Source organism: Podarcis pityusensis, assembly GCF_964106645.2.
Source record: "Podarcis pityusensis genome assembly, chromosome: 4".
Classification (NCBI taxonomy): Eukaryota; Metazoa; Chordata; class Lepidosauria; order Squamata; family Lacertidae; genus Podarcis; species Podarcis pityusensis.
The window spans coordinates 2,895,488-2,922,333 of NC_138027.1; the positions used below are offsets into that span (position 1 = coordinate 2,895,488).

At 42.3% G+C, this 26,846-nt stretch overlaps 3 protein-coding genes across 4 annotated transcripts in view; 2 read left to right on the forward strand and 1 right to left on the reverse strand.

The window, feature by feature from the left end:
- LOC308475072 (uncharacterized protein) overlaps nt 1-26,846 on the reverse strand; it is a 296,536-nt gene that overhangs the window by 198,638 nt on the left and 71,052 nt on the right. The window lies entirely within an intron of this gene.
- LOC308476328 (olfactory receptor 51H1-like) lies at nt 7,817-8,791 on the forward strand (the record flags this gene model as incomplete). The annotated part of the gene is made up of 1 exon (XM_081003867.1): nt 7,817-8,791. The coding sequence occupies one exon, from the start codon at nt 7,817-7,819 to the stop codon at nt 8,789-8,791; it is 975 nt and encodes a 324-aa protein (XP_080859993.1).
- LOC308476329 (olfactory receptor 51H1-like) lies at nt 13,483-21,680 on the forward strand (the record flags this gene model as incomplete). The annotated part of the gene is made up of 2 exons (XM_081003868.1): nt 13,483-13,518; nt 20,754-21,680. The coding sequence occupies 2 exons, from the start codon at nt 13,483-13,485 to the stop codon at nt 21,678-21,680; spliced, it is 963 nt and encodes a 320-aa protein (XP_080859994.1).

Below are 26,846 nucleotides of genomic sequence, written 5' to 3' on the forward strand. Positions count from 1 at the left end.
GGGAAGGGGGGGAGATACTTTTCAGACTCTTTTAATCATTGCAGACAGTTTGGATTTACCAGGTATTTTCTTTGTGGAAGCGGACTACTCGGTCGGGAAGACTAGACTCCATTGTGACGTTGTAAAGAAAAGGACACTTTCTACTTTCGTTTTCCTACTGGGGGGGGGGAGTAACTGCAGCTGCCCGAACTCAAAGGTCTTTCTTTTCCCTTTCTCTTTTAAACAGTACCCCTACCCTCAGATATAAATTGTAAATTGGGACTGTGTTATTAACATCTGGGGAATTAAGAAAGGATTACAAGTTAGAGAGACTGTTGACTTTTATATTAAGACTGGTGGAAATGCTTGAGAAGAGAAACTGTCTGTCTCCTTATCTCCCCTTTGTTTGAGACTGACCTTGAACAAAAGAATTGCAAGTTATGGATGGGGGAGAGAAAGGAGAGAGGACAGAGAAAGCAAAAATTAAACCAAGAAGGGACTCTAAGTCACCAACTTTTGAGGAGTCTGTGTTGCAATTGCTTCAGGAAATTAAAACAGAAGTAAGAGGAAATCAAAAGTCTATACAGGAATTAAAAAGTGACTTTGCTCAATTAAGACAAGATTTGATGCAAGTTAATTCAGATGTATCAGCACATGAGTCAAGACTGGTGCATTTGGAAACTGTGAGAATTGCTGATTTAGAGGCAATTCAGCGACAATCTCAAATTTCAATTGCGTCTCACCAGCTAAAACAGAGGGAATGTAATCTGAGATTGAGGGGTGTAAGAGCGGGATAATTTGAAGGAATTGCAGCGTATTGGGGCCTCTCAAAAAAAAAATTAAATTCCTGGATTGATAAGGCCTACAGATTTGGACCTAAAAAAGATACTAAGATCACACATGACTGTAAGGTGATTTTTAAAACCAAAGAGCAGAGAGATATTATTTTAGGCCACCATTACAAAAAAAGTTTAAAGATAGATGAGAAGGGAATAATTCTGTTTAAAGACATTCCGACATACTTTTTGGCCCTGAGAAATAATTATACGGATTTGGCCAGTGCCCTAAGAAGAAAGAACATTTTCTTCAGGTGGGAGTTCCCAGAAGGATTATCTTTTAAATTTCATGGAAGGAAACAAAGAATAACAACTGTCGCAGAGAAAGAAAGATTTTTGGAGAAAAACGCAAAAGAGCTTGGACTGGGAAGTTCTCGTTCATTAGGGGCAGGGGCAGGGGGCCCCTAACAAATCAGGATGTCTTTGAAAATCTACTCCTGGAATGTGAATGGTCTAAATTCGTGTTTTAAGAGGAATCAAGTTTATCACGTACTGGCAAGACAGAATTTGGACATAATTTGTCTACAAGAAACACATGTTACAAGACTTCATAGGAAAATTCTCCAAAATAAGAAACTTGGGCAGGAATTTATTTCATCCCACAAAGTGAAAAAAAGAGGTGTGGTTTTTTTATGTTAAAGAAAAATGGAACCCCAAATTGTTGTTTAAAGATGAGGAAGGGAGGTACATTGCAGCTGAAATTACGGCACAAGGCGATAAATTTCTTTTGCTGGGAATTTATGCACCAAATGATGGCAAAGTGGAATTTTTTAAGAATCTGGACTTAAAACTCATGGATTATATGGATTACAAATTGATTTTAATGGAAGACCTGAATGGAGTAGCATCAACATTAATGGATAAAACGCAGGGACAGAAAAATCCAAGTTTCGGCAGACTACCAAAGATTTTCTTTGATATGACTGATAAATACGATTTGTCGGACATATGGAGGCTACGAAATCCAATGGAGAGAGATTTCACTTTTTTCTCAAATTCAAATCAATCTTTCTCTCGAAGCGACTATTTATGGATATCCAGAGATTTGGTTCCTAAGGTTACTAAAACAGAAATTTGCCCTAAGACTTGCTCAGATCATAACGCAGTGGTTTTGGAGATGAAATTATACCTGCAGGGTTCCTTTAGATGGAGGATGAATGATAAGTTGTTGAGGAATGAACAGATGATTAGTAAGGCCCAAAAGACTCTAAAATATTATTTTGAACTAAATATGAACACAGAGGTTGAAACAAGAGTCATTTGGGATGCAAGTAAGGCAGTAATGAGAGGTTTCCTCATACAACAGAACTCGATAAGGAAAAAGATACAAAATGCGAAAAAAGAGAAAATTCTGTCTCAAATAAAAGACAAAGAGAAGAGTTTAAGATTAATGCCAAAGAGTCAACAGATTCCAAAAGAAATTTAAGCATTGCAGATTCAATTTTCTCAAATTATTAACCAGGAAATAGAATGGAAAATTAAAATGATGAAACAGAGAAATTTTGAATCTGCGAATAAATGTGGGAAATTGTTGGCTTGGCAATTAAAAAAGAGACAGAAGCAAAGTACTATTACAAACATTGTATCTGATGGAAAATCTATGGAAAACCCTGCAGATATAAGAAAATGTTTTCAGAAATACTTTAAACAGCTGTATAAAAAAGGTAAAGAAGATAAGGATAAAATTGAGCAATTTCTTGTGGCGAATGAAATGCAGAAAATTCCCGAGGATAAAAGGTTCCTACTAAATGGCATGATTACAAGACAGGAGGTTGAGATGGCAATAAATAAGATGCAGTTAGGCAAAGCAATAAATAAGTTGCAGTTAGGCAAAGATGGCAATAAATAAGATGCAGTTAGGCAAAGACCGGATGGTCTTTCTGCAAAATATTATAAAATATTGAAAGATTGGCTAATTCAACCATTGGCAGATGTGTGTAATAAGATTTTAAGAGGGGACAAAGCTCTCGAAACCTGGAAAGATGCATTTATCACTCTGATTCCAAAAATACATCAAGATAGATCTGATGTAAAAAATTATAGACCAATCTCATTACTTAATGTGGACTATAAAATCTTCGCAAACATTTTGGCCAATAGATTAAAAAAGGTTCTATCAAATTATATACATAAGGACCAGGCAGGATTTCTGCCTGGGAGACATATGAAAGATAACATTAGAAATATAATTGATATAATAGAAAGGTTAGAAGCGAAAAGAAATTGTAAAGCAATGTTAATGTTTATTGATGCTGAAAAGGCCTTTGATAATGTTTCTTGGTTATTTATGATGAAAAACCTAGAAAGAATTGAGGTTGGCCAGGAATTTTTAAATGGTATCAATGTGATCTATTTTGAACAAAAAGCAAAAATCATAGTTAATAATGTGGTCTCAGAGGAAATCAGAATTGAGAAAGGAACCAGGCAAGGGTGACCACTTTCCCCTCTGCCATTTATTTCTGTTCTGGAGGTTTTGCTAAACATGTTGAGGAAAGAGGAGGAGGTTAAAGGCATTGTAGTAGGATCCAAGCAATATAAATTAAAAGCCTTTGCTGATGACTTGGTTTTAACCTTACAAGATCCAGAAACCAGTGCAGTAAAAGAACTGGAGCTGATTCAAGAGTTTGGGCAGGTAGCAGGATTTAAATTAAACAAGAGCAAAACCAAAGTTTTAGGAAAAAACTTAGATAATGAGGAAAGAAAAAACCTTTTTGAAAGGACAGGCCCTGTTTCTGTGAAAAAAGTTAAATATTTGGGTGTGAACTTACCGGTAAAGAATTTGAATCTTTATAAAGATAACTATGAAAAATTATGGAATGAAATCAAGAGAGATCTTGAGTTATGGTCAAACCTAAAACTCTCATTGATGGGCCGAATATCGGTGGTTAAGATGAATGTATTGCCGAAGATGCTGTTTTTATTTCAAGTTTTACCAATCATTGATAATTCTAAATGTTTTAAAGAATGGCAGAAGGCACTGTCTAAATTTATCTGGCAGGGGGGGAAACCTAGAATTAAATATAAATTACTTACAGATATAAAAGAAAGAGGGGGCTTTTCCCTACCAGATTTGAAGATATACTTTGAAGCTGCCGCATTCTGCTGGATCAAGGATTGGATTCAATTAGAGAATGATGATGTGTTAGACTTGGAGGGAATGGATAATCGATTTGGATGGCATGCATATCTATGGTATGACAAGGTAAAGGCCCACAGTGGTTTTAAGAATCATGTAATTAGAAAGGCATTATACAATGTATGGACTAGATACAAAGATCTCTTAGTAAGAAAAACACCAAAATGGATTTCCCCAATGGAAGCACAGGCCCAAAAAAAGTTAAATATGGAAAACAAATGGTTGAGGTATTCAGATTTGTTGTTAGAGAATCAGGAAGGTTTTAAATTAAAACCATTTGAACAAATTAAAGATAAAGTGAATTGGTTGCAATATTATCAAATTAACGAATTATATAAGATGGATAAGAGAAATGGTTTTGCAACAGAAAAAACCAAATTGGAAACGGAGTTGTTAGAAACTAATGATAAGAATATGTCTAAAATGTACAGTTTGTTGTTGGAGTGGCAACCAAAGGATGAACAAGTTAAATCAGTTATGATTGATTGGGCAAGGGATGTGGGACATAACATAATAATGGAGGATTAGGAGAGGCTATGGAGGAAAGGGGTTAAGTTCACTGCATGTACAATGTTAAAGGAAAACATTATGAAGATGATGTATAGATGTTACTTGACCCCTGTAAAACTAGCAAAGATTTATCACAAAAGTGATAACCTTTGTTGGAAATGTAAAGAAAAAGAAGGTACTTTTTTCCATATGTGGTAGACTTGTCCCAAGGTGAAAGACTTCTGGGAGAAGATTTATGACGAACTGAAAAAAAATGTTGAAATATACATTTATTAAGAAACCAGAGGCCTTTCTCCTTGGAATAACAGGTTTAGAATTGCCCAAGAAAGATGTTAAATAATTTTTGTATGCCACAATGGCCACTCGAATATTACTTGCTAAAAATTGGAAAACACAAGAACTACCAACAGTGGAAGATTGGCAGATGAAGATGATGGACTTTTCGGAGCTAGGTGACCTGACTGGAAGAATCTGCGACCAGAAAGAAGAGGAGTTTCAAGAGGATTGGAGGAAATTTAAGGACTATTTGAACAAATATTGTAATATAAAAAATTAGAAATTACTTGAAAGAAACAAATAGGCCTAGGATAAGTTAAGTTTTAATTAAATAAATGGGATTTAGAATGTTAAGAAAAGTGAATAAGATGACAATAATTGGAAATTGTTTTAGTTTAATAAGGATATTGGAAAGCTGTTACTTTTAAATTACAAGGAAACTCAGAAGGGAGGGACTTGAGGAAGTCAATTAAGATGTTTAAAAAGTTGGATTTGGGAAGAATTAAGTTTGTTTTTATTGTATATTTGTTTATTGTTCCCCCCTTCCCCCCTTTTCTTTTTCTCTCTTTTTCTTCCCCCCTTTTTTGTTTTTGTTTTTTGTTGTTGTTGTTTTTTGTGTATCATTTTGCTTTGTGGTTTGTGTTATTATGATGGAAAACTTAATAAAAATTTATTTTTTAAAAAAAGAAAAGAAAACCAGGGGTTGATACCTTTTCCAAATGACAATTCTGTGCTAAACGGAAGAGAAAGTGTTTTGTAAGGAAACTCAAAGCCTGAAGAAACAACAGGGTACAAAAGGGAAATACTTTTAGCTGGTTCAATCCTTAAAAGGATTAAAAATATATAGGAATTTTAGTTTCATTGTTAAAAAATGTTGTTCTTCAGTCTTTGGATTTCAAAGGTTTTTTTGTGTGTGTGTTTTTAAAGAAAGTGACAGAGATAGATGAAGCAAGGGTGCAGGAAGAAACTCACATGGGCTAAAGCTCGGAATGAGCTCAGACTTGCAAGAAAGGTTAGAAAAATACAATAGGGGTTTTTCCAGCTATGTTTGATGCAAGAGGAAGAACAAGGACGTAGTAAGTCCTTTGTGTGAAGAAGAAAGAGAACTGTTACAAGCTTGGTGGATCAGGGGAATGCTGTGGATGCAATATATCTAGATTTTAGCAAGGCTTTTATAAAAGTCCCCCATGCTATTGCTGAGAAGAAGCTGGTATAATGTGAGCTAGATAGTGTCACTGTGAGGTGCATTTGTAGCTGGTTGACTGAACGAACCCAAAGTGTCATCATTAATGCTTCCTCATCATCTGTCAGGATGCTGTCAGCGACTCTCAGCTGTTGCCCAGGAAAGTATAAAGACAAGGGAAGATTTCTTACCATCCTTTTCTTATTCAGTATTTACAGAGAGAGGTTATACAACCCAGCCTCTTGGATAATGGCGTTGTCCTGGGTGAATCTCCCCCACCCCACCCCCGGTTCTCCCATATGCCCATTAGTCACTTCTACAGGTGCTGCTACGTACCCACTGTCTCTGAGTTCTTTGCTCTCTTACTTTCGGGACTCACTGGTTTCTGGGAGATGGAGGGTCTGGAATGCTTTATAATGATGTGTCAGCCAGGTGTTGCTCTGGCTCTCCCATGATTTCCCAACTTTCCTTCTCATCTGCCTCTGAGCTGCAGGGATCAGGGGTGCCCACTTGAATAATATATGGGGCGCAGGTAAGCCCTGCCCTGCATAATTGATCACATGACACAGTGCACACGCATCATTTGAATGGCAATGCCTATCAACTTAGCAGGGACAGCCCCATCAAATATTTTATTGGGGTGCCAAAGACCTTTTTGCCCCTAGGAGTTGGTTCCTCTGCCAAGGAGGATGAGACCTCACTGTTAAGAAATTCTGTACATCTCCAATTTCTCTGGTTATACAAAGGAGAGGAGCACAGAGTGATCCCTGGAACGCCTCTGCGACAAGAACTCTGGGTCCTTGTGCAGGATCCACAGAGATTACCTAATACTTGCCATTGGGATTTGCAAGATCTCCTCTCACAGGATTCAGCAATCGTCTCCCAGTTTGAGGGCAGCTTGTCTCCCTGAGGGAAAAGAGTTTTTCAATAACTCTTTACACACCATAAATATCACAGGCAGAATCCCTCTGACAGCAGCACAGGCAGGATCAGCGTTGACCCGGGGAGAAAGCATGTTAGCTTCACAGGCTGTGCCATGAAGTCAGGTAAGTGCAAAGGGCGGCATGAGCTATCAAGCGTTTTCCTCCGATTGACTTCAGAGGGATTTTCCTCAGTTATGTAAATAAGCTGCCATTCATACTGGGAGACAGAAAGAGATGGGGTTTAATTTGGAACTTCATATGGGGGGGAGGGTTTGTGCTGCTCAATAAAACATCTGGTTTCCTGGATCAGGAGTCAATAATCCGGAGGTTGTACTGCTCTGCTCTATCTTGTGGTTGGGGGTAGGGGTGGGGGTCTGCTTTCCAGAAAGGAGGAGAAGAAGGAATTGAAAATTGTGGTGACCTGCAGTTTTTGCTGCAACATCTGTCTGGAGTAGGGGGAAAATGTCCCCCATGGTCCTTTCCACTCTACATTTCTATGATTCTATGATCACAATCCTCTCATCAACTGGATAGGGCTGCAAAATGAAGGACCTCCATATCAAGGTGTCTTCTCATAAGAGGAGGACATGGGGTGAGACTAGTCCTGTCCTTCCCAAATAATACTATATGTCTAGTGATTTATATCTACCTTTTCTAATTTATGTATTGCACTGTGATTGTTATTTGAATTTTACAGATGAGAAGTTGGGAGACTGAATCTTTGAAAGCCACACTCTCGTGTCCTCCACTCCACTTGTTAAAGTTGGGAGACGGCTGGGGACTGATTTTGATGATGGGTTGGGGTGCCTACTACCTACTCAGGTGAGCTGAGGCAGCATTCAAGACTACACTTCCTTGTTTGAATAGAGGCTCTAAGGAACTTTCTCAATACTTTACAGAATCTGTCAAATCATGTCAGAATAAGAATTTTATGACTTATTAGAATCATTTCACCGAAAGCTCTTGGCATGCCATGTCCTCCATCACCAAATTCAACGAGAGCCTTGTGAGCCACCAAACCTTTGTCTTGATTGGCATCCCTGGGATGCAGGAGAAGAACTCTTGGGTGGCCTTCCCACTGTTTGTGCTCTACACCCTGACTCTGTTGGGAAACTTCACTATCCTCTATGTCATCAAGAGTGACCCAAGCCTCCATGAGCCCATGTACTTCTTCCTTTGCATGCTCGCCTGCTCGGATCTGGGCCTCTCCATTTCCACCATGCCAACAATGCTGCAAGTCTATTGGTTTGACTCAGGAGAAATCACACTCAATGGCTGCATCAGCCAGCTGTTCTTTATTCACATATTTCAAGAGATGGACTCTGGCATTCTTGTGTCAATGGCCTATGACCGGTTCATTGCCATCCGTGATCCACTGAGGTACAGAATACGTCTACCAAATTCAGTCATTGCAAAAATAGCTATAGCTATCTTCTGCAGAAGTTTCTGTGTCATCTTCCCTTGTCCATTTCTTATTAAACGGCTCCCTTTCTGCCGATCTAATGTACTTTCTCATTCATACTGCCTCCATCCAGATGCAATGACGTTAGCCTGTTTTGGTGCAAAAGTCAACATTTTGTATGGTTTGGTAATGGCCATGTCTACTTTGGGGTTGGATGTTGTGATCATTCTCATATCCTATATCCTGATCCTGAAGACTGTTTTGAGCATTGCATCGCACCAAGAGCGCCTCAAGGCTCTCAACACCTGCGTCTCTCACATTTGTGCCATCTTGATCTTCTATGTCCCAATGATTGGCGTCAGTGTGGTTCATCGATTTGGGAACCACCTTTCTCCCATTGTCCACATGCTGATGGCCAACATATACATTGCGGTCCCTCCACTTCTTAATCCTGTTGTGTACAGTGTGAAGACCCAGCAAATTCGACAGAGGATTTACAAAATTTTACGTTTAAAAAAACCAGGAGCTGATACCTTTATCAAATGACAATTTTGTGTCGAAGGGAAGAGAAATTGGTTTGCAAGGAAACTCAATTAGACACAAAAAGGAAACACTTTTATCCAGTTCTGTCCTTAAAAGGATAATATATATATATATAGAAATTTTAGTTTCACTGTTAAAAAATAGTGTTCATCAGTCTGTAGATTTCAAAGGTTTTTTTTAAAGAAAGCATTCCAGTGACAGAGATGGATTAAACAAGGCTGCATCCAAACCAATTTTTGTGCACACCCAACTTCTCCCAAGTGGTTTGAAGTTCCAAGAGTGCAGCTCCCTTGTAGTGATCAGGTGGGATTGCTATGAGGAATTATAACAAATATAGAGTAAGCCATCTGTGTCAGCAATGAAAGCATTGCATTGACTGGGTTTAAACTATTTTGATATGATTCTTGATCAATCCACACCTCTGCATCCTGTTCCATTTCTCTCTGCTTGACAAGTCACGCACACAGCCCAGCTGCCAGCTGCTTCACCAGGCATGCATCCTGGGCTGTGAAAGATAGTGGGCAGCTTCTTTCAAGTAGCCTTTCTGATATGTTAATCTCAGGATGTTGATCTTAGGGCCTGGAAATAGTTTCACAGGAAGGTGATAAAGATGCCTATCTCCTTGCCATCTTTCCATCCTCTCCTGTTTATGATCTCCAGAGTTTCTCTAGTCCTCTTTTATTTACTCTCAGATTATGTATGCATGCTCAGAGTAGTCCTTGTAGTTAAAAGAATTTCTTTTGATCTAACTTTGTCCCCACGTGGGGTTTGTTGAAATGCTCAGAAGAAATCTGATTGGTTCTTACAAACACTCTGTAAAAAGTTCTTTTGTGAATAAAATGACCTGGGCCAGGGGGTGGAGAGACAGATTATTATACGCACCCTTCCCAGAGTCTTGCTGGTTCAAGCCTCTGTGTGTATTCTTATTAATCAGAGTTCAATCCTTCCTTTACTTTGAGAACGCCTCACTCCCTTGGATTCATTTGGAAGGAGTTTTCTGGAGACCTATCTGCATAGCCTCTTCTGCCGGACCATTCCTCATTTGGCTCCCAGGCCTTCTCTCTGGAATGTGTGGCATTTCAAACAGCCTCTCCTGCAGCCTGATAACAGCTCCCCTCTCTTGCTTCCGCCCCTGCAACTGCTGGTCGAGCTTCAAGGCCACTTGCATCAATGCCTCCAGGGAACTGGCAGAAGGGTCCATTCTTGCCAACTCATCCAGCAGGGTTTCACTCAGCCCTGCATGGTAAATCGCCATCAAGGCTTCCCGATTCCACACTAACTCCTGCAACAGCAAACAGAACTCTGTACTGTTCTCCATTACTGAGTTAGACCCCTGCTTCAACTTCAAAAAATTTCTTGTACATGCAGATTTCTGCTTCGGTTCCTGGAATATGGACTCAAGATGAGCCATAAAACTGTCCAATCTCAACAAACAAGGGTGTTGGTTAATCAGTAAGGGGATCTCCCAAGGCTAGCAACTCCTTCCAGAAGATTAATTACAAAAAAACACACATTCCAGGTCTGTCTATAAATCATCTTATCTCACCTTGAAGAACATTTACACATTTGCTTTAAACACAAGGAACTTGGAAGTCTCTCCACTGAATTTCAATGGAGGAATGGGGCACTGAACACCTCTGAGCTTCTACTCCCGGTCTTCCGAGTTCTGTATTTTGATGATTTATTGTGCTTGTTAATTGTTTTACGTGTCCTCTTAACAATAAATTTGTTGTAATAGCCATTGAAATAATTCTCCCTGGTTATCAGTACTGGCATTCTGCTCCTGCACCTTCTGTCAGTATTTATGACTTGACCAGCAATTAAAGTTGACTCGGGACGATCTGTCAGGATGCCATCAGTGACTCTCAGCTGTTGCCCAGGAAAGTATAAAGACAAGGGAAGATTTCTTACCATCCTTTTTTATTATTCAGTATTTACAGAGAGAGGCTATAGAACCCTGGGTGAATCTCCATCCCCCCTTCTCTCCCACTTGCCCATTAGTCACTTCTATGGGTGCTGCTACGTACAATCTGTCTTTGAGCTCTTTGCTCTCTTACTTTCAGGGCTCACCAGATTCTGGGACATGGAGGGTCTGGAATGCTTTCGAATGTTGTGTCAGCCAGGTGTTGCTCTGGCTCTCCCATGATTTCCCAACTTTCCCTCTCATCTGCCTCTGAGCTGTGACCTTCCTCATACAGGAATTGTAAATCAATACTGTCTTCCTCTTCCTTCTTCCAGGAAGGTTCAGGAAGTGGGGGGCAGTCGCCACCATTCCTCCTCTGCCCAGTCCTTGACATCATCCTGGAAAAAAGTGACATGTGGGGTGCCACAGGTTTCTATTCAGGGCTCGTTGTTGGTCAAGGTCTTGATAAATGACTTGGATGAAGGAATTGAGGGGATACTCAATAAAATTGCATATGACACCAAACTGAGAGGGGTAGCTAATGCCACAGAAGCAGAAGCAGGATTTGAGATGAATTTAACAGATTGCAGAAGTGGGCCAAAACTGACAAAATGAATTTCTGTTTGGACAAATGTACAATTCTACATGCAGGCAGGAATAACCAGGTGCAAAAATATATAGAATGGGAGACACCTGGCATGCCAGCACCATACCGACAAGCTGGAAGGTGTGAAGAGGGGAGCGACCAAGATTATCAAGGGTCTGAAAACCAAGCCTTATTTGTGAGGAATGGTTGAGGGAGTTGGGTATGTTTAGCCTGGAACAGAGGAGACTGAGAGGAGATAATAGTAGCCACCATCATATATTGAAAGGGCTGTCCATGGAATATGAAGCAAGCTTATTTTCTTCTGCTCCAGGGGGGTCAGACAAGAAGGCCCTTTGGATCCCTTCCCACTCTGCGAATCTATGGTTCTATAAAATTAGAATCCATCAGCAGATATCCAGTTTTAAAACAAAGCAAAAACATTCTGAAACTCTTAAAACATTCTAAAGACAAATGCAATGAAAAGGATCTGAAAGCAGTTACAATTACATGCATTGTAAGTGGTGCACCACAAAGGGCTTATCCATCCTCATGCACCCTGATCTGTTTAGTAACTGATTCTCTTTTGAACCTTCATGTCAAGAGCTGGATTCTTTTACTCAGACCCACATTTTAGGGGTCTTCGTTCTTCAGGGATCAGGGGTGCCCACTTGAATAATATATGGGGCGCAGGTAAGCCCTGCCCTGCATAATTGATCACATGACACAGTGCACACGCACCATTTGAATGGCAATGACCATCAACTTAGCAGGGACAGCCCCATCAAATATTTTATTGGGGTACCAAAGACCTTTTTGCCCCTAGGAGTTGGTTCCTCTTCCAAGGAGGATGAGACCTCACTGTTAAGAAATTCTGTACATCTCCTATTTCTCTGGTTATACAAAGGAGAGGAGCACAGAGTGATCCCTGGAATGCCTCTGAGACAAGAACTCCAGGTCCTTGTGCAGGATCCACTGAGATTGCCTAATACTTGCCACTGGGATTTGCGAGATCTCCTCTCACAGGGTTCAGCAATCGTCTCCCGGTTTGAGGGCAGCTTGTCTCCCTGAGGGAAAAGAGTTTTTCAGTAACACTTTACACACCATAAATATCACAGGCAGAATCCCTCTGACAGTTGCACAGGCAGGATCAGCGTTGACCCGGGGAGAAAGCATGTTAGCTTCACAGGCCTTGCCATGAAGTCAGGTAAGTGCAAAGGACTGCATGAGCTATCAAACAGATGTGTTTTCCTCCAATTGACTTCAGAGATGTTTTCCTGAGTAATGTAAAGATGCTGCCATTCATACTGGGAGCCAGAAAGAGATGGGGTTTAATCGGGAACTTCATGGGGGGGGGAGGGTTTGGGCTGATCAAGAAAACATCTGGTTTCCTGGATCAGGAGTCAATAATCCGGAGGTTGTACTGCTCTGCTCTATCTTGTGGTTGGGGGTAGGGGTGGGGATCTGCTTTCCAGAAAGGAGGAGAAGGACTACAGAGCAGAAGTACTACAGGACCACTCAGTGAGGAAGAATTGAAAATTGTGGTGGCCTGCAGTTTTTGCTGCAACATCTGTCTGGAGTAGGGGGAAAATGTCCCCCATGGTCCTTTCCACTCTACATTTCTATGATTCTATGATCACAATCCTCTCATCAACTGGATAGGGCTGCAAAATGAAGGACCTCCATATCAAGGTGTCTTCTCATAAGAGGAGGACATGGGGTGAGACTAGTCCTGTCCTTCCCAAATAATACTACTACAACTAGTGATTTAGATCTACCTTATCTAATTTAAATATTGCACTGTAATTGTTATTTCAATTTTTCAGATGAGAAGTTGGGAGACTGAAACTTTGAAATCCACACTCTTGAGACCTCCACTCCACTGGTAAGACTTGAGAGACTTTTGGGGATTGATTTTGATGTTGGGGTTGGGGTGTTCTATGGCCAGGGCAGAAGGTGAGATGAAGCAGCAGTCAAGACTGCTGTTCTTTCTTTGATTAGAGGCTCTAAGACAACTTTTCCTCTTGGACTAAACTGGGAGATTTCTCAATACGTTACAAAATCTCTTACATCATGTCACAATAAGAATTTTATGACTCTTTAGAACCCATCCACAGAAAGCTTTTGAGGAGTCATGTTCTCCTTCCCCAGGTTCAACATTTAACTTTTATTATTCCTTAATATCTTTCCACCAAAAGCACCAGGGGAATGATGTCCTCCATCACCAGCTCCAATGAGACCCTGGTGAGCCACCAAACCTTTGTCCTCATTGGCATCCCTGGGATGCAGGAGAAGAACTCTTGGGTGGCCTTCCCACTGTTTGTGCTCTACGCCCTGACTCTGCTTGGGAACATCACGATCCTATATATCATCAAGACCAACCAAAGCCTCCATGAGCCCATGTACTTCTTCCTTTCCATGCTCGCCTGCTCGGATCTGGGCCTCTGCTTCTCCACCATGCCAACTATTCTGAGTGTGTATTGGTTTGACTCTGGGGAAATCCCACTCAATGGCTGCATCAGCCAGATGTTCTTTATCCATGCATTGCAAGGGATTGAGTCCGGCATTCTTGTGGCAATGGCTTTTGACCGCTTGATTGCCATCCGTGAGCCACTGAGGTACAAATCACTTATTCCAAATACAGTCATTGTAAAAATAGGAATAGCTATCTTATCCAGAGGTTTCTGTTTTTGTTTCCCATTCCCATTTCTCATTAAACGGCTCCCTTTCTGTAGATCTAATGTCCTTTCTCACTCCTACTGTCTCCACCAAGATGCCATGAAGTTAGCCTGTGCAGACATAAAGGTCAACATTTTCTATGGTTTGATAATAGCTGTTTGCACTTTAGGGACGGACATTGTTATCATTCTTGCATCATATGTCATGATCCTGAAGACTGTTTTGAGCATTGCCTCTCATGAAGAATGCTTCAAGGCGCTGAACACCTGTGTGGCCCACGTTTTTGCCATCCTGATTTTCTATGTCCCAATGATTGGCATTGCTGTGGTACATCGATACGGGAAGCACCTCTCCCCCATTGTCCACATGCTGATGGCAAACACATTTGTTATGGTTCCACCACTTCTTAATCCTGTTGTGTACTGTGTAAAGACCCAGCAAATTCGGCAAAGGGTATGGAATATACTGCACTTTAAAAAAAAGTTGGGTTTGATATTTCTACCGAAATAAAATTCTCTGATGAAAGGAAGATAAAGTAGTTTATATTTAGGGATAGATGGATCCATCCCAGGTCATCTCTGTTTTTGTTTTTGTTTTCAATATGATTTTCAGTTATTTACATTTCAATTGTTTTACGATCATTTTAACATTTTGATATTCGACTTCCTCCTCTTTCTGCAGTTCCTTAGATATATTTTTTTATATTTCCTGCATATTCCAAATTAACTTAACTTGTTCATTTATTCATCCACTTTAAATAAAACTGCAGGTCATTACAATAATCCTGCCAATGTTCTTATCTTTTTACACTTCGTTTTTAAATATTCCATAAACCATTTCCATCCTTTTATAAAAAGTTTGTTATCTTGATTTCTTATTCTTCCAGTAAATTTCACCATTTCTGCATATTCCATGTTTTTGTATCAATTCTTCCTTTGCTGGGACTTCTGCTTCTTTCCATTTTTGGGCAAGTAACATTTTTGCTTCTGTAGTAGCATACATAAATAAGTTTCTATACAGTTTGTGTAGTTCTGGGTTTTTTACAAATATAAAATGTAGAAATGCATCCCAGATTATTTCTGAATCTGTTTAATATTGAGTCTGTTTTGTCCTTTTTATTCTGATATGTTTAATGGCAGACACTGAGCAATTCTGCACAGGATTCACAGTACATTTCCGAGCACAATTCAAAGTGCTGGTGTTGACCTTTAAAGCCCTAAACGGCCTCGGCCCAGTATACCTGAAGGAGCGTCTCCACCCCCATCGTTCTGCCCGGACACTGAGGTCCAGCGCCGAGGGCCTTCTGGCGGTTCCCTCATTGCGAGAAGCAAAGCTACAGGGAACCAGGCAGAGGGCCTTCTCGGTAGTGGCACCCACCCTGTGGAACGTCCTCCCATCAGATGTCAAAGCGATAAACAACTACCTGACATTCAGAAGACATCTTAAGGCAGCCCTGTTCAGGGAAGTTTTTAATGTGTGATATTTTAGTGTATTTTTGGTTTCTATGCTCAGAGTGGTTGGGGAAACCCAGCCAGATGGGCGGGGTACAAATAATAAATTATTATTATTATTATTATTATTATTATTATTATTCCATACACAAAGAAGAAGAAAGATTAATACTTAGGAATAGGGCTGTTGATGGAGAATAATACTTTTTTTCTTTAAAATTGTATCTTCCTGAAAACTCCATTTTCTTTTGAGCCTGTGGCCAAGCTAAACTGCATGAGCAATATTTACCTCTTACAGTGCAGAATAGGTTGCTTTTTAGGTAGCAGATGTTTGTTCCAGAACACTGAAAAGAATAAACTGATAAAGCCCATGGCAACTGCTGTATGCAGGAAAGGAGGGTTGGCTAGGCTAGGTGATTATGCTTAAACCTGAAATGATATCAGAATGGAGATATTCATCATAGATAGATGAGAGAGGAGGCTGATGGATCCAATGGGTTTCCAGATGGCTCTGGGAGATTTCCTGGCTGATATCACTGGAGCTCCTGGCAAAGACCTGGCCAACTTCTGGAACATCCAGATGGTTCAGGCCATTGATATGATCACCCCTGAGTGCCCTTTCCCACCTCATGGAGCCCCTTGGCTCCCTGGTATACTCCAGTGCGTAGGATGAGGAAACATACTGGAAGATGTCTTGAACATGAGTGAAGGAGAGATTTGGTCAAATGCAATGGGGAGGGCTCATTATCAAGCCTACCTAGAGGCAGTGTAGACAGCAAAGAAGGCATAGTCCATTGAATCCTCACTATGCCATCCAGCAGAGCTTTCCTGTCTAGTATTGTTTGCAAAGCATTTTGAGGATAAAATCACTTTCACCCACCAAGATCTTGACTCCACTGTTTTAGCAGCTGAAACTCAAGGGGTGTCCAGAGCACAGTCTAGTCCTGTTATGTTGCATGAGTTTCAGTTGGTGAGGCTCAAGGATGTGGACAAGGTGCTTGGATCGGTCAGGGTGACGCTCTAGACCAGGCATGGCCAAACTTGGCCACCCAGCTGTTTTGGGACTACAACTCCCATCATCCCTAGCTAACAGGACCAGTGGTCAGGGATGATGGGAATTGCAATCCCAAAAGAGCTCGAGGGCCAAGTTTGGCCATGCCTGCTCTAGACCTTTGCCTCTTTTGGCTGGTAAAAGCCAGCAGGGTGTGGGTGTTAGTTTCTGTTTGCCACTGTGTAGTGTTTTGGAGTCACAAGACTCTGTTTTGCATTCCACACATTCCATACTGTTGGAAGTCTCACGGAAGACAGGAGACGGATGTGACGTTACTGATTTCCTGTTCCTTTGTTGTTCAGTTGCTCTCTGCTCTCACAGAGAGAGGATGTATATTTATTTTCTGTCTGCATAGCTTAGAAAATAAATCATAGCGATGTAGCCATAAATCTCATCACTTCCACGTGCTGCTTTGATTCTCTGCTGAATGGGGGATGTGCCTGGAGCCTTGTCAGAGGCTCAGGTTGTCAATCACGTCGGAGACGATTCCGGAGGACTTGGCCGGAGGAGGAATCTCCGCTCGACCGAGCTGATAAAGCTCATCCTCCTCCGCTTGGTGAATCGTACCTTCCTGCGGAGTAAAGGACACGAACAGGTGTTTGTCTTTGCAGACGTGCCGGGTCACTCCTGAGTCAATGATGAAGAAAGATCTAGACGTCTTCCGGACCTTTGGAGTGTAGCATGAGACCATAACCTTGTGTTGCATTGTCTTGGACTTCTGACCTTTGCCTTTGCCTTTTCCACGCGAGCTGGCTGGGTCAAGAATGTGATCAATGCCTCTTTAGGAGAGGGGGTGGTCCCTGCCTGTTTGAAGGGGCACATCTTTAAAGAGACACAGCTTCAGGCGCCAAGCAAAAACATTCCTCTTCAACCAGGCCTTTGACTGATTAACACCCAATGACTTTTAAAAGTGTTGAGGGGGGTGAAGCAATATTGGGTTGTTTTCTTATTATTATTATTATTATGTATCCTGTGGTTTTTATCCTGTATTTTTATGCTGTGAACTGCCCTGAGATCTAAGGATGAAGAACGGTATACAAATGTAATAAATAACTCCATTTGACTGATTAATTGCCACCTGCGATCCACTGACATGCAGATCACTTCTCCCAAATTCTTTAACTGCAACATTTGGCGCAGCTATCTTGTTCAGAGGTCTTGGTTTGTGCTTCCTATTTCCTTTTCTTATTAAACGGCTCCCTTTCTGTAGATCCAATGTCGTTTCTCACTCTGACTGGTGAAAACAACTTCTTTAACCAAAAGTGGATTGATTAAGTCAAGCCAAATCAAACATGCTCATAAACACAATATCTAGACAGGACTCCCCTGCAGATCCCAGGGCCTGACCTGGCAGAAATGGGGAGAGGCGCTCCATCAGGTACTTGGTTCTCAGGTTGTGTGGGGCTTTGTACATTAAAAAAAAAAACAATCACATTGGCCCCGGTTGCAAATAGGCAAACACACAGTTCACACACGGTTGGTGTTACATGATCCCTTTCTGTTGCACCACTTGCAATGCATGCAGCAGACTTTGGAATCCACTGCAGCTCCTGGACTATCCTGAAGGGTAGCTCCTCGTAGAGTGAACTGTAGCAATCCAGTTGCGAAAGCCATAAGAGTATAGGTCCATGTGCCCCATAATTGTCCTTCTCTGGTCAAGCCCTGCATCTAGGAGCGGAACCCCTTCTTGAGGTGTCTTGTCTGCGGCATCAGGTATCAGTAACGAGAAACCTCTAGGTCTCACCTCAGCCATAGAATCAAGGACCAAATGAAGCTGAGTTTCTTTGCCCTTTATGTGCTCTGCAAATTTCCCCTGTATGGGGCAAAGTCGTTGTGATTTAAATAGGATTTCTCAGCTCTGTGTGGATAGTTTTTCCCGTTTTTATGCTCTTAGCCTCATTCATCTTCATTTTTTGTCATATTTGGTTAAGTTCTACTAAGCAGAACTCATGGGCGCCCATCAAAGCTGAATGTTGGAAGATCTGGTGCAGTTAAAAGAAATAACACATTTGAGCAATGCAGAGTTAAACTGTGGAACTCTCTCCCACTGGAGGCAATGATGCCCACCAACTTGGATGGCTTTAAAGGAGGATTAGACAAGAAGAAGAAGAAGAGTTTGGATTTGATATCCTGCCTTTCACTCGCCTTCAGGAGTCTCAAAGCGGCTAACATTCTCCTTTCCCTTCCTTCCCACAACAAACACTCTGTGAGGTGAGTGGGGCTGCGAGACTTCAAAGAAGTGTGACTGGCCCAAGGTCACCCAGCAGCTGCATGTGGAGGAGCGGAGACTCGAACCCGGTTCCCCAGATTACAAGACTACCGCTCTTAACCACTACACCACACTGGCTCTCACATGGAGAAAAGGCCCTCCTGTAGCATTGCTTTTTCTGGTTTGATGAAGATATGGTGAGTTTTTCTTAAAGTATTGAAAAGCAACTTTTTAATGATTTTATTGTGTGTGTATACCACCATCCTACAGGTTGAGCGATGGAATATGAATGAAATGTACTAACTAACTAACTAACTAACTAACTATCACTGTTCTCGCAGCTGACAATTGTTTGTTTACTACTTGAAACTCTTTTAGAGTTTACAGCAATGTCATTCGTTTACCCAGACCCAGATTTTAGGGGTCTTCAGATCTGCATGGAGAATGAGACCTCCCTGTTAGGATAGTCTGTATGCATCCCACTTCTCTGGTTATACAAAAGAGGGGAGCGCCGAGTGATCTCTGGAATGCCTCTGAGAGCAGAACTGCAAGTCCTTGCGCAGGATGCCTGGATGTGTCCTTCTACTTGCAGCAGGGATTTCAGAGATCTCCTCCCAAGGGGGTTCAGCAATTTTCTGGTGGTTTGGGAGCAGCTGGCCTCTCTGAGGAAATACATTTTTGCTATAACCCTTTGTGCCATAAAAAGCGCAGATGGGATCCTTCTTGGAGCAGCAAAGACAGGCTCAGCGTCCCTCCTGGGAGAAATCATGCCAGGTACACAGCCTGGGCCATAAAGTCAGGTAAGTGCAACAACGCCATAAGACACGAGGGAGAGGAGTTTTCCATTGATCAGCTTCAGAGAGGTCTTCCTCAATCAAGAGGCCACGAGATGATGGAAACTGTTCTGATTTTATTCTCATGCTCATATTTGGGGGGTTGTAAATATTGTGCATATCAGAGTTCTTGCTAATTGTTAGTTTCAGGTAATAAGAAAAGAACAGTGACACGTTTATGGGAAGCTATCACATATATGAAGTACTGTGGTATCACTGCTGAATTTTGATGAGAACAATTATTATCTTTTCCAATACGGTTATTATGGTCCTTATCATGAAACTTAAAATGCTGCAATTCATAGTGGGTCAGCCAGAGAGAGATTGGGATTCAATGTAGAGTTTCATATTGGGGGGATGGTTTGGGCCAGTCAGGAAAACAGCTGGTTCCTGGAACAGGAGACAATAACATGGAGTTTGCACTGCGTTTCTGTTGCTTATTGTGAACAGGAGCATTGCCCAGGGATATAGAGGACAAGGTCTACAGAACAATGGAATGGTAGAAGCTTTCGTTTGAGAACTGTAGCTTATATAAAGCCTGACTGTTTCTGACAGGAAAAAACATTAACAACCTCTTAAAGAAAAATAGATTTATATAAGATTTCCTTCACTCTTTAATATTTATTTATCTTCCTCTGCAAATAGCTTGGTGGTTCTTATCTTCTGCAAGCAAAATCTAATTTCAGCACTTTTTATTCAGTGTTGTTTGTATTTTTCTTTTTCTGTTAAAAATTACTCTATCAATATTCTCTTTCTTCATATTTCAGCTTCTGATCATCTCTGGTCATGTTCCTCCTGCCCACTGGATGGGGCTGTAAAAAGGACCTCTGTTTCAAGGTGTCTTCGAAGACGAGCAAGAGGAGGGGTGAGTGCTATGCAATCCTTCCCTTGTACAGCTATACACCCAGTCATTTGGACAGATAATTTCTAATTCAGCAATGTCACTGTATTTTTTATTTCTGTTTTGCAGATGAGAAACTGGGAATTTTTATGATAGGGTTGGAGTGTTATTTGGCCAGGATAGGAGGTGAACTGAAGCAGCATTCAGGACTGTTCTTCCTTCCTTGAATAGAGGCTCTAACACAAATTTTGCTGTTGATGTATCCCCTTTCATAAAGGCAATATGACATTGACAGAATCTGTAAGGTTGTATAAAAATCTCTAATATACAGATCAATTTTAAGACTCCTTCAACTCCTTTCACCAAAAGCATTTGGGGGATGATTTCACCTCTGACCAGCTCCAATGATAGCATTATGAGCCACCAAACCTTTGTCCTGATTGGCATCCCTGGGATGCAGGAAAAGAACTCTTGGGTGGCCTTCCCACTGTTTGTGCTCTATGCCCTGACTCTGCTTGGGAACATCACGATCCTCTACGTCATCAAGATTGACCAAAGCCTCCATGAGCCCATGTACTTCTTCCTTTGCCTGCTCGCCTGCTCGGATCTGGGCCTCTGCATCTCCACCATGCCAACTATGCTGGGGGTCTACTGGTTTGACTCTGGGGAAATCCCACTCAATGGCTGCATCAGCCAGATGTTCTTTATCCATATATTACAAGCAATAGAGTCTGGCATTCTTGTGGCAATGGCTTTTGACCGCTTGGTTGCCATCCGTGGTCCACTGAGATACAGGTCACTTCTCTCAAATTCAGTCATTGCAAAAATAGGTATAGCTATCTTATCCAGAGGTCTCTGTGTCTGCTTCCCATTCCCCTTTCTCATTAAACGGCTCCCTTTCTGCAAATCCAATGTCCTTTCTCACTCCTACTGTCTCCACCAAGATGCCATGAAGTTAGCCTGCGCAGACACAAGAGTCAACGTTTTATATGGTTTGATTGCAGTTATGTGCACAGTTCTGTTGGATGCTCTTGTAATTCTTGTATCTTATATTCTGATCCTGAAGACAGTTTTGAGCATTGCTTCTCGAAAAGAGTGTCTGAAGGCTCTCAACACCTGTGTGGCCCACATTTCTGCCATCTTGATCTTCTACGTCCCAATGATTGGCATCACAGTGGTACATCGATACGGGAAGCACCTTTCCCCCATTGTCCACATGCTGATGGCCAACATATTTGTTGCGGTCCCACCACTTCTCAATCCTTTTGTGTACAGTGTGAAGACCCCGCAGATTTGGCAAAGAATATGCAACATATTGCAGCTGAAAAGAACTAGGGGTTGATATTTCTCCCAAAGGAGGATTCTGCCATAAGAGGAAAATAAAGTGTTTGTGTTTTATTATTAGGGATAAATGGATCCATCCCATGTCACTTCTGTATCTGTGCGCCCTTTGTGCCTTTGTGCAATAAGGATGGGAAGCTTCTCCCAGTTGTTGTGCCAGTGGCAGGCACTCAGCAATACCTCAGCACTCCAAAGTCCCCAATGGTCTACTGTCTTACCACAGATGATGAAGGATTTCTGGGGTGATTTTTGCACCACTTCTGAGCCTGCGGTGGGGGCAGGTTTTGCCAGCACCTAGGTATGCCTCTGCCTCTCTAATAACTAGTCTGCTTTGTCCTTTCCTCAATTTTATTTCCTTACAAAGGAGCCTAAACAATGCCACAGGTTCCATAGAAAATATAATCTATGCTTACTTACAAGTAGGGCTCTAAGGTGCTGTCAATTTACCTTTCGATGTGTATTCTTTAAACCAAGGGGTTTCTCCCATCATGTTGCTGTTCACATTTGGCATTAAAAGAAATGGAATTCATTTTGTTGGTTCTTCTTCTTCAACCTGCTGTCTCGCTTCAACCTTCTGCCCAAAGGGAAGCACAAGTCCCACCGTCTCTCCATCCCTATGTTGCTCTGCAGGCTTAGCAGAGACACTATCTTAGCTTAGAGAAAATGTGGGTAAGGGGAGACATGAAAGAAGTCTATAAAACAATGCCCAGCATGGAGAAAGTTTTTATCCCTTTCTCATAACGCTAAAACTCATGGACACCCATTTATTTATTATTATTTATACCCCGCCCTTCTGGCTGGGCTTCCCCAGCCATTCTGGGTGGCCCCCAGCAAAATATCAAAACACAGTAATGCATCAAACATTAAAAGCTTCCCTAAACAGGGCTGCCTTCAGATGTCTTCTAAAAGCCTGGTAGTTGTTGTTCTCTTTGACATCTGGTGGAAGGGCATTCCACAGGGCAGGTGCCACTACTGAGAAGGCCCTCTGCCTGGTTCCCTGTAACTTGGCTTCTCGCAGTGAGGCAACCGCCAGAAGGACCTCAGATCTGGACCTCAGTGTCTGGGCTGAACGATGGGGTGGAGCCGCTCCTTTAGGTCTACTGGGCCGAGGCCGTTTCGGACTTTAAAGGTTAGCACCAACACTTTGAATTGTGCTCAGAAACGTACTGGGAGCCAATGTAGGTCTTTCAAGACCGGTGTTATATGGCCTCGGCGGCCGCTCCCAGTCACCAGTCTAGCTGCCGCATTCTGGATTAGTTGTAGTTTCCAGGTCACCTTCAAAGGTAGCCCCACGTAGAGCACATTGCAGTAGTCCAAGTGGGATTGAAGTGGAATGCTGGACGATTTAGGACAGATAAAAGGAAGTCCTTCTTCACACAGCACAGAGTTAAACTGTGGAACTGGCTCCCAGCCCCATAGGAGGCAGTGATGGCCTCCAACTCAGATGGCTTTAAAGTGGGGCTGCCTTATTTTAAAATGTGAAAATCCAGACACAAAAGTTGTTGAGATTTTTTCCCCAACAGACGAATCCCAGATATGTCTGAGAAAACTCAGATGTATGACAGCCATATTTAAAAGAGGATTCATGGAGGAGGAGAGGACCATTGATGGCTACTAGCCATGATAGCTGTTGTCTGCCTCCATAGTTGGAGGCAGTAAGGCTTCTGAATAGCAGTTGTTGGGAATGACAGGAGCAGAGTGTGAATATTTTCACCCCCTCCCATTGCAAGAATCTCCTGACAATGTTTTCAGAAAGGAGGGGGCGGAAACTGCTCTTCGCTGTGGGAGTCTAGGTGTTATCTCAGTAGTGATTAGATGGCGGAGTGAGAGCTGTAACACTCATGCAAGCCAGTACTTCTTTAGTTTAGTTTGCAGTAGCTTTTAGAAAATAAAGAAGTTATGCTTCACAGCTTTCTTCCGTGTTGTTCATACTCTGCTGAGTTTGGTGCTCACAACTCACAGTTGTGGGTCCAGTGCACTTAGACCTGCTTTCCAGGAGTGGAAGGTCTCTGGAAGTGCTCTCCAGTCGCCTAGCCCAGTCAGGGCAGAAGAAGTTGTTGAACCCAGTTGTTGGCATTGGCTCAAAGGCCTACTGACACAGAGAGGGCGCTGGGGCTTTGTTTCCAACTTATGGGTTTCAATGTGGGAGCAGGAGGCTGGACAAGATTGGCCATTGGCTTAACCCAGCAGCCTCTTCTTATGTTCTTCTTGACTGGTCCCAGCCACCTCACAGGAGCCAGAGACAGACACACACCCATCACCTTGGTCTAGGAAGAGTCAAAAGAGAAGGAAGCAGTGGGCTCAGCCCACCAGGAAGAGCGAGCAGCTGCAGAAACCCTTAGAGCCTTAGCAGCCCAGGGGAATAGTGTGGGGCATGCCAGAGGGGCAGTGCCCCCGGGCTCAGGTTTTTGAGGGGGTGCAAAACAGGTGCCCCCAAAGCAGGCTAGCACTCCTCTCCCAGCATTGGAGGACCCAGCGTTCACAGAGAGGAGCACCAGGCTGTGCTGTGCTGTGCTGTGCTGGGGGCGCCAATGGGCGGGTGCCTGCTTCATGCCCCCCAAGTGCCACGTCGTCTGACTGGGCTCTCTCCTGTAAATGCACCCTTCAAGGGGCATGTGGCTGTTCCGCCCTTTTCACACCTCTCTCCCTGGATCCACTCAGAGAGGTAGGTTGAGACCTCCTGGTTAAGATATTCTGTCTGTGTTATATACAGTGGTACCTCTGGTTGCAAACGGGATCCGTTCCGGAGGCCTGTTTGCAACATGAGCAGAATGCAACCCTCATCTGTGCGTCTGCGCATGCACGTGTCGCAATTCGCCACTTCTGCGCATGCGTGTGATGTCATTTTGCGCATCTGCACGTGCGTCAGCCGCGAAACCCGGAAGCAACCCTTTCCGGTACTTCTGGGCCGCCACAGGACGCAACCTGAAAACGCGCAACCTGAAGCAAACGTAACATGAGGTGTGACTGTACTGAGCTTGGATCCTAGAACAATAGACAGGTAGGATCCTAGAATGCAGCAACCTGATTCATCTGCAGGAGTAGCCCAGTCAGGCTCCAAGAGAGGGGTTGAATCAGCCGATCACACATTGTGTAAATAATGTATATATAGCCAGAGGTTTGGAGGGAAATTTGCACTGTTGTTGTTGGGTTGAAATCACGACAGACGAGTGGTAGGTGTCATATGAGAGGCGTCTGCCGGGACAAGCCCCGGGAACTCTCTTTTATTGAATATTACAAACATTGCCACCGGTGTGCTTGTGGCTGATTGGTTGATACAAACACAAAGCATCTTGTTGCTGATTGGTTAACATAGGTACAAGGCGGGAATTACATATGACTATTTATCATTGATAGATCAAAGGATGAGAAATGGAGCTAGAACTAGACAGGCATGAATCCTCCTAATTAAATTATAACTAAAGATTAATATAACATGACTAAAACAATTACTAATGATTGATCATAACATGAAAGAATATAATAATGAAGTTCCTTAGATGTGGTCAGCTATGCATTAAGAACAGACCATATTGTTTTGTTCATGAACTTGAAATGAACTGAAGAATGAGAGAATGTCTTGGTGTGTTTGGCTTGGTGTGTTTGGAACAGTATGTGCAGAAGCAGAAGCGAGACTTCCCAGAATGCAAGAGAAAAGAAGCAATAGTTCTAAAAACAAGACTTTCCCACAATGCCACAGTTATGTGCAGTAAGAGAACTGCAGAAAGAAAACTTCCCTTCATCTCCCCCTTTCTTTTCTTGTTTGCGAGGCGTTCTAGGTAGATAAGGCAAAAATACTTCAGGATTAGTGGTGTGCCAGCGAATGCCCAAAATAAGTTCGCCAGGGTCGATGGGACAAAAATACTTCAGGATACGTGGTTTGCCAGCGCATGCCCAAAATAAGTCCGCCCACATCTCCCCTAAAGTTTACTGTTGGTGTTGCCATTTCGCAAAGTAGGCAGCAAGGAGTTTACTTGGTGGCTGAGGGGGAGAGAGAAGCCGAGAGAAAAGACTTATGAGGCTAGGAACGCATTGAAGGAAGCAGCATAGTAAAATAAGAATACAAATAATGACAATAGCATATTGAAAAAGACCACGAAGCCAAGTAAGGTTAGGCAGCCAAGCAGTAAGCCACTGGGTGAAAGAATCCCAGAGGCCAGAAAATCCAACGTCCTGTTTAATGTGATGTGTAAGATTTTGCAAATGAGAGATTTGGCTTTGAATGGCTCTAGAATTGTCAGTAATATTGAAACAACACATGTCATTCACTTGTTCACAGCCATAATGATGAAGCATCAGCAAATAATCTATAGCGGCACGGTTCTGTAAAAGCCCATGCTGGAGTTCACTTTGCTCTTTATTCAAAAGGTGAAGGGCTTGAGAAGTATAGTTCAGCGCTTTTGCTGCAGAACAAGCTAGAGAATTAATATTTCTACTATTGCGTACAGCCAATCCAGGAACTCCTAAGAGAGAGACAGCTAAGGAGATATATTCGGACCTACTGGGAAGAGAAATTGAATCATCACAATCATTAGTTAATTCAATAGAGCAGCGATGTCGAGAAGGGGTCAAATGATGCTTTTTGGGTAATACAATGGACAAACGGCTTAAACAACAGGGTGTTCCATGGCTGATGTTTGCAGGAATGTAATTAAATGTATAGCCAGGACACGACCAGAACCAACCCGCAGGTAGTTCTGTGTATTTATATAGATAGGAAATATTTACATAATCAGAGCAGTGGAAATTATCAGTGGCCATTTTCACGCAGTTGGCTTTTGTGCAATTCACCATACGGGCACAAGTGACATTAAAGGAAGCCACGTATGGGGTCGATAAGTCAATGGCCAGAGATGGGCGGCGGCGCACTTGGTTACCTCAGACATAATAACCAGAATAACCAAGGGTGCGGAGAGAATCATTCGTGGGTAGGGATGAGAAAAACCAGGTATCATTTTGTATATCAAAAGGGTCATGGCAAACAGGGATAAGGCAGGAGCCAAGAATTTCCCCTATAGATACCTGTTGGGTAAGGCAAAAGGAAGAAATATTGAGTGTCTTTGCAAAAGATTCCCACACATTTGTTGGTGCGTGGGTATCACTAGTAGGAGTGGAAGCAGAAAGAGGCAAAAACAAAACACTGAGAATGAGCACTATCATGGAATTA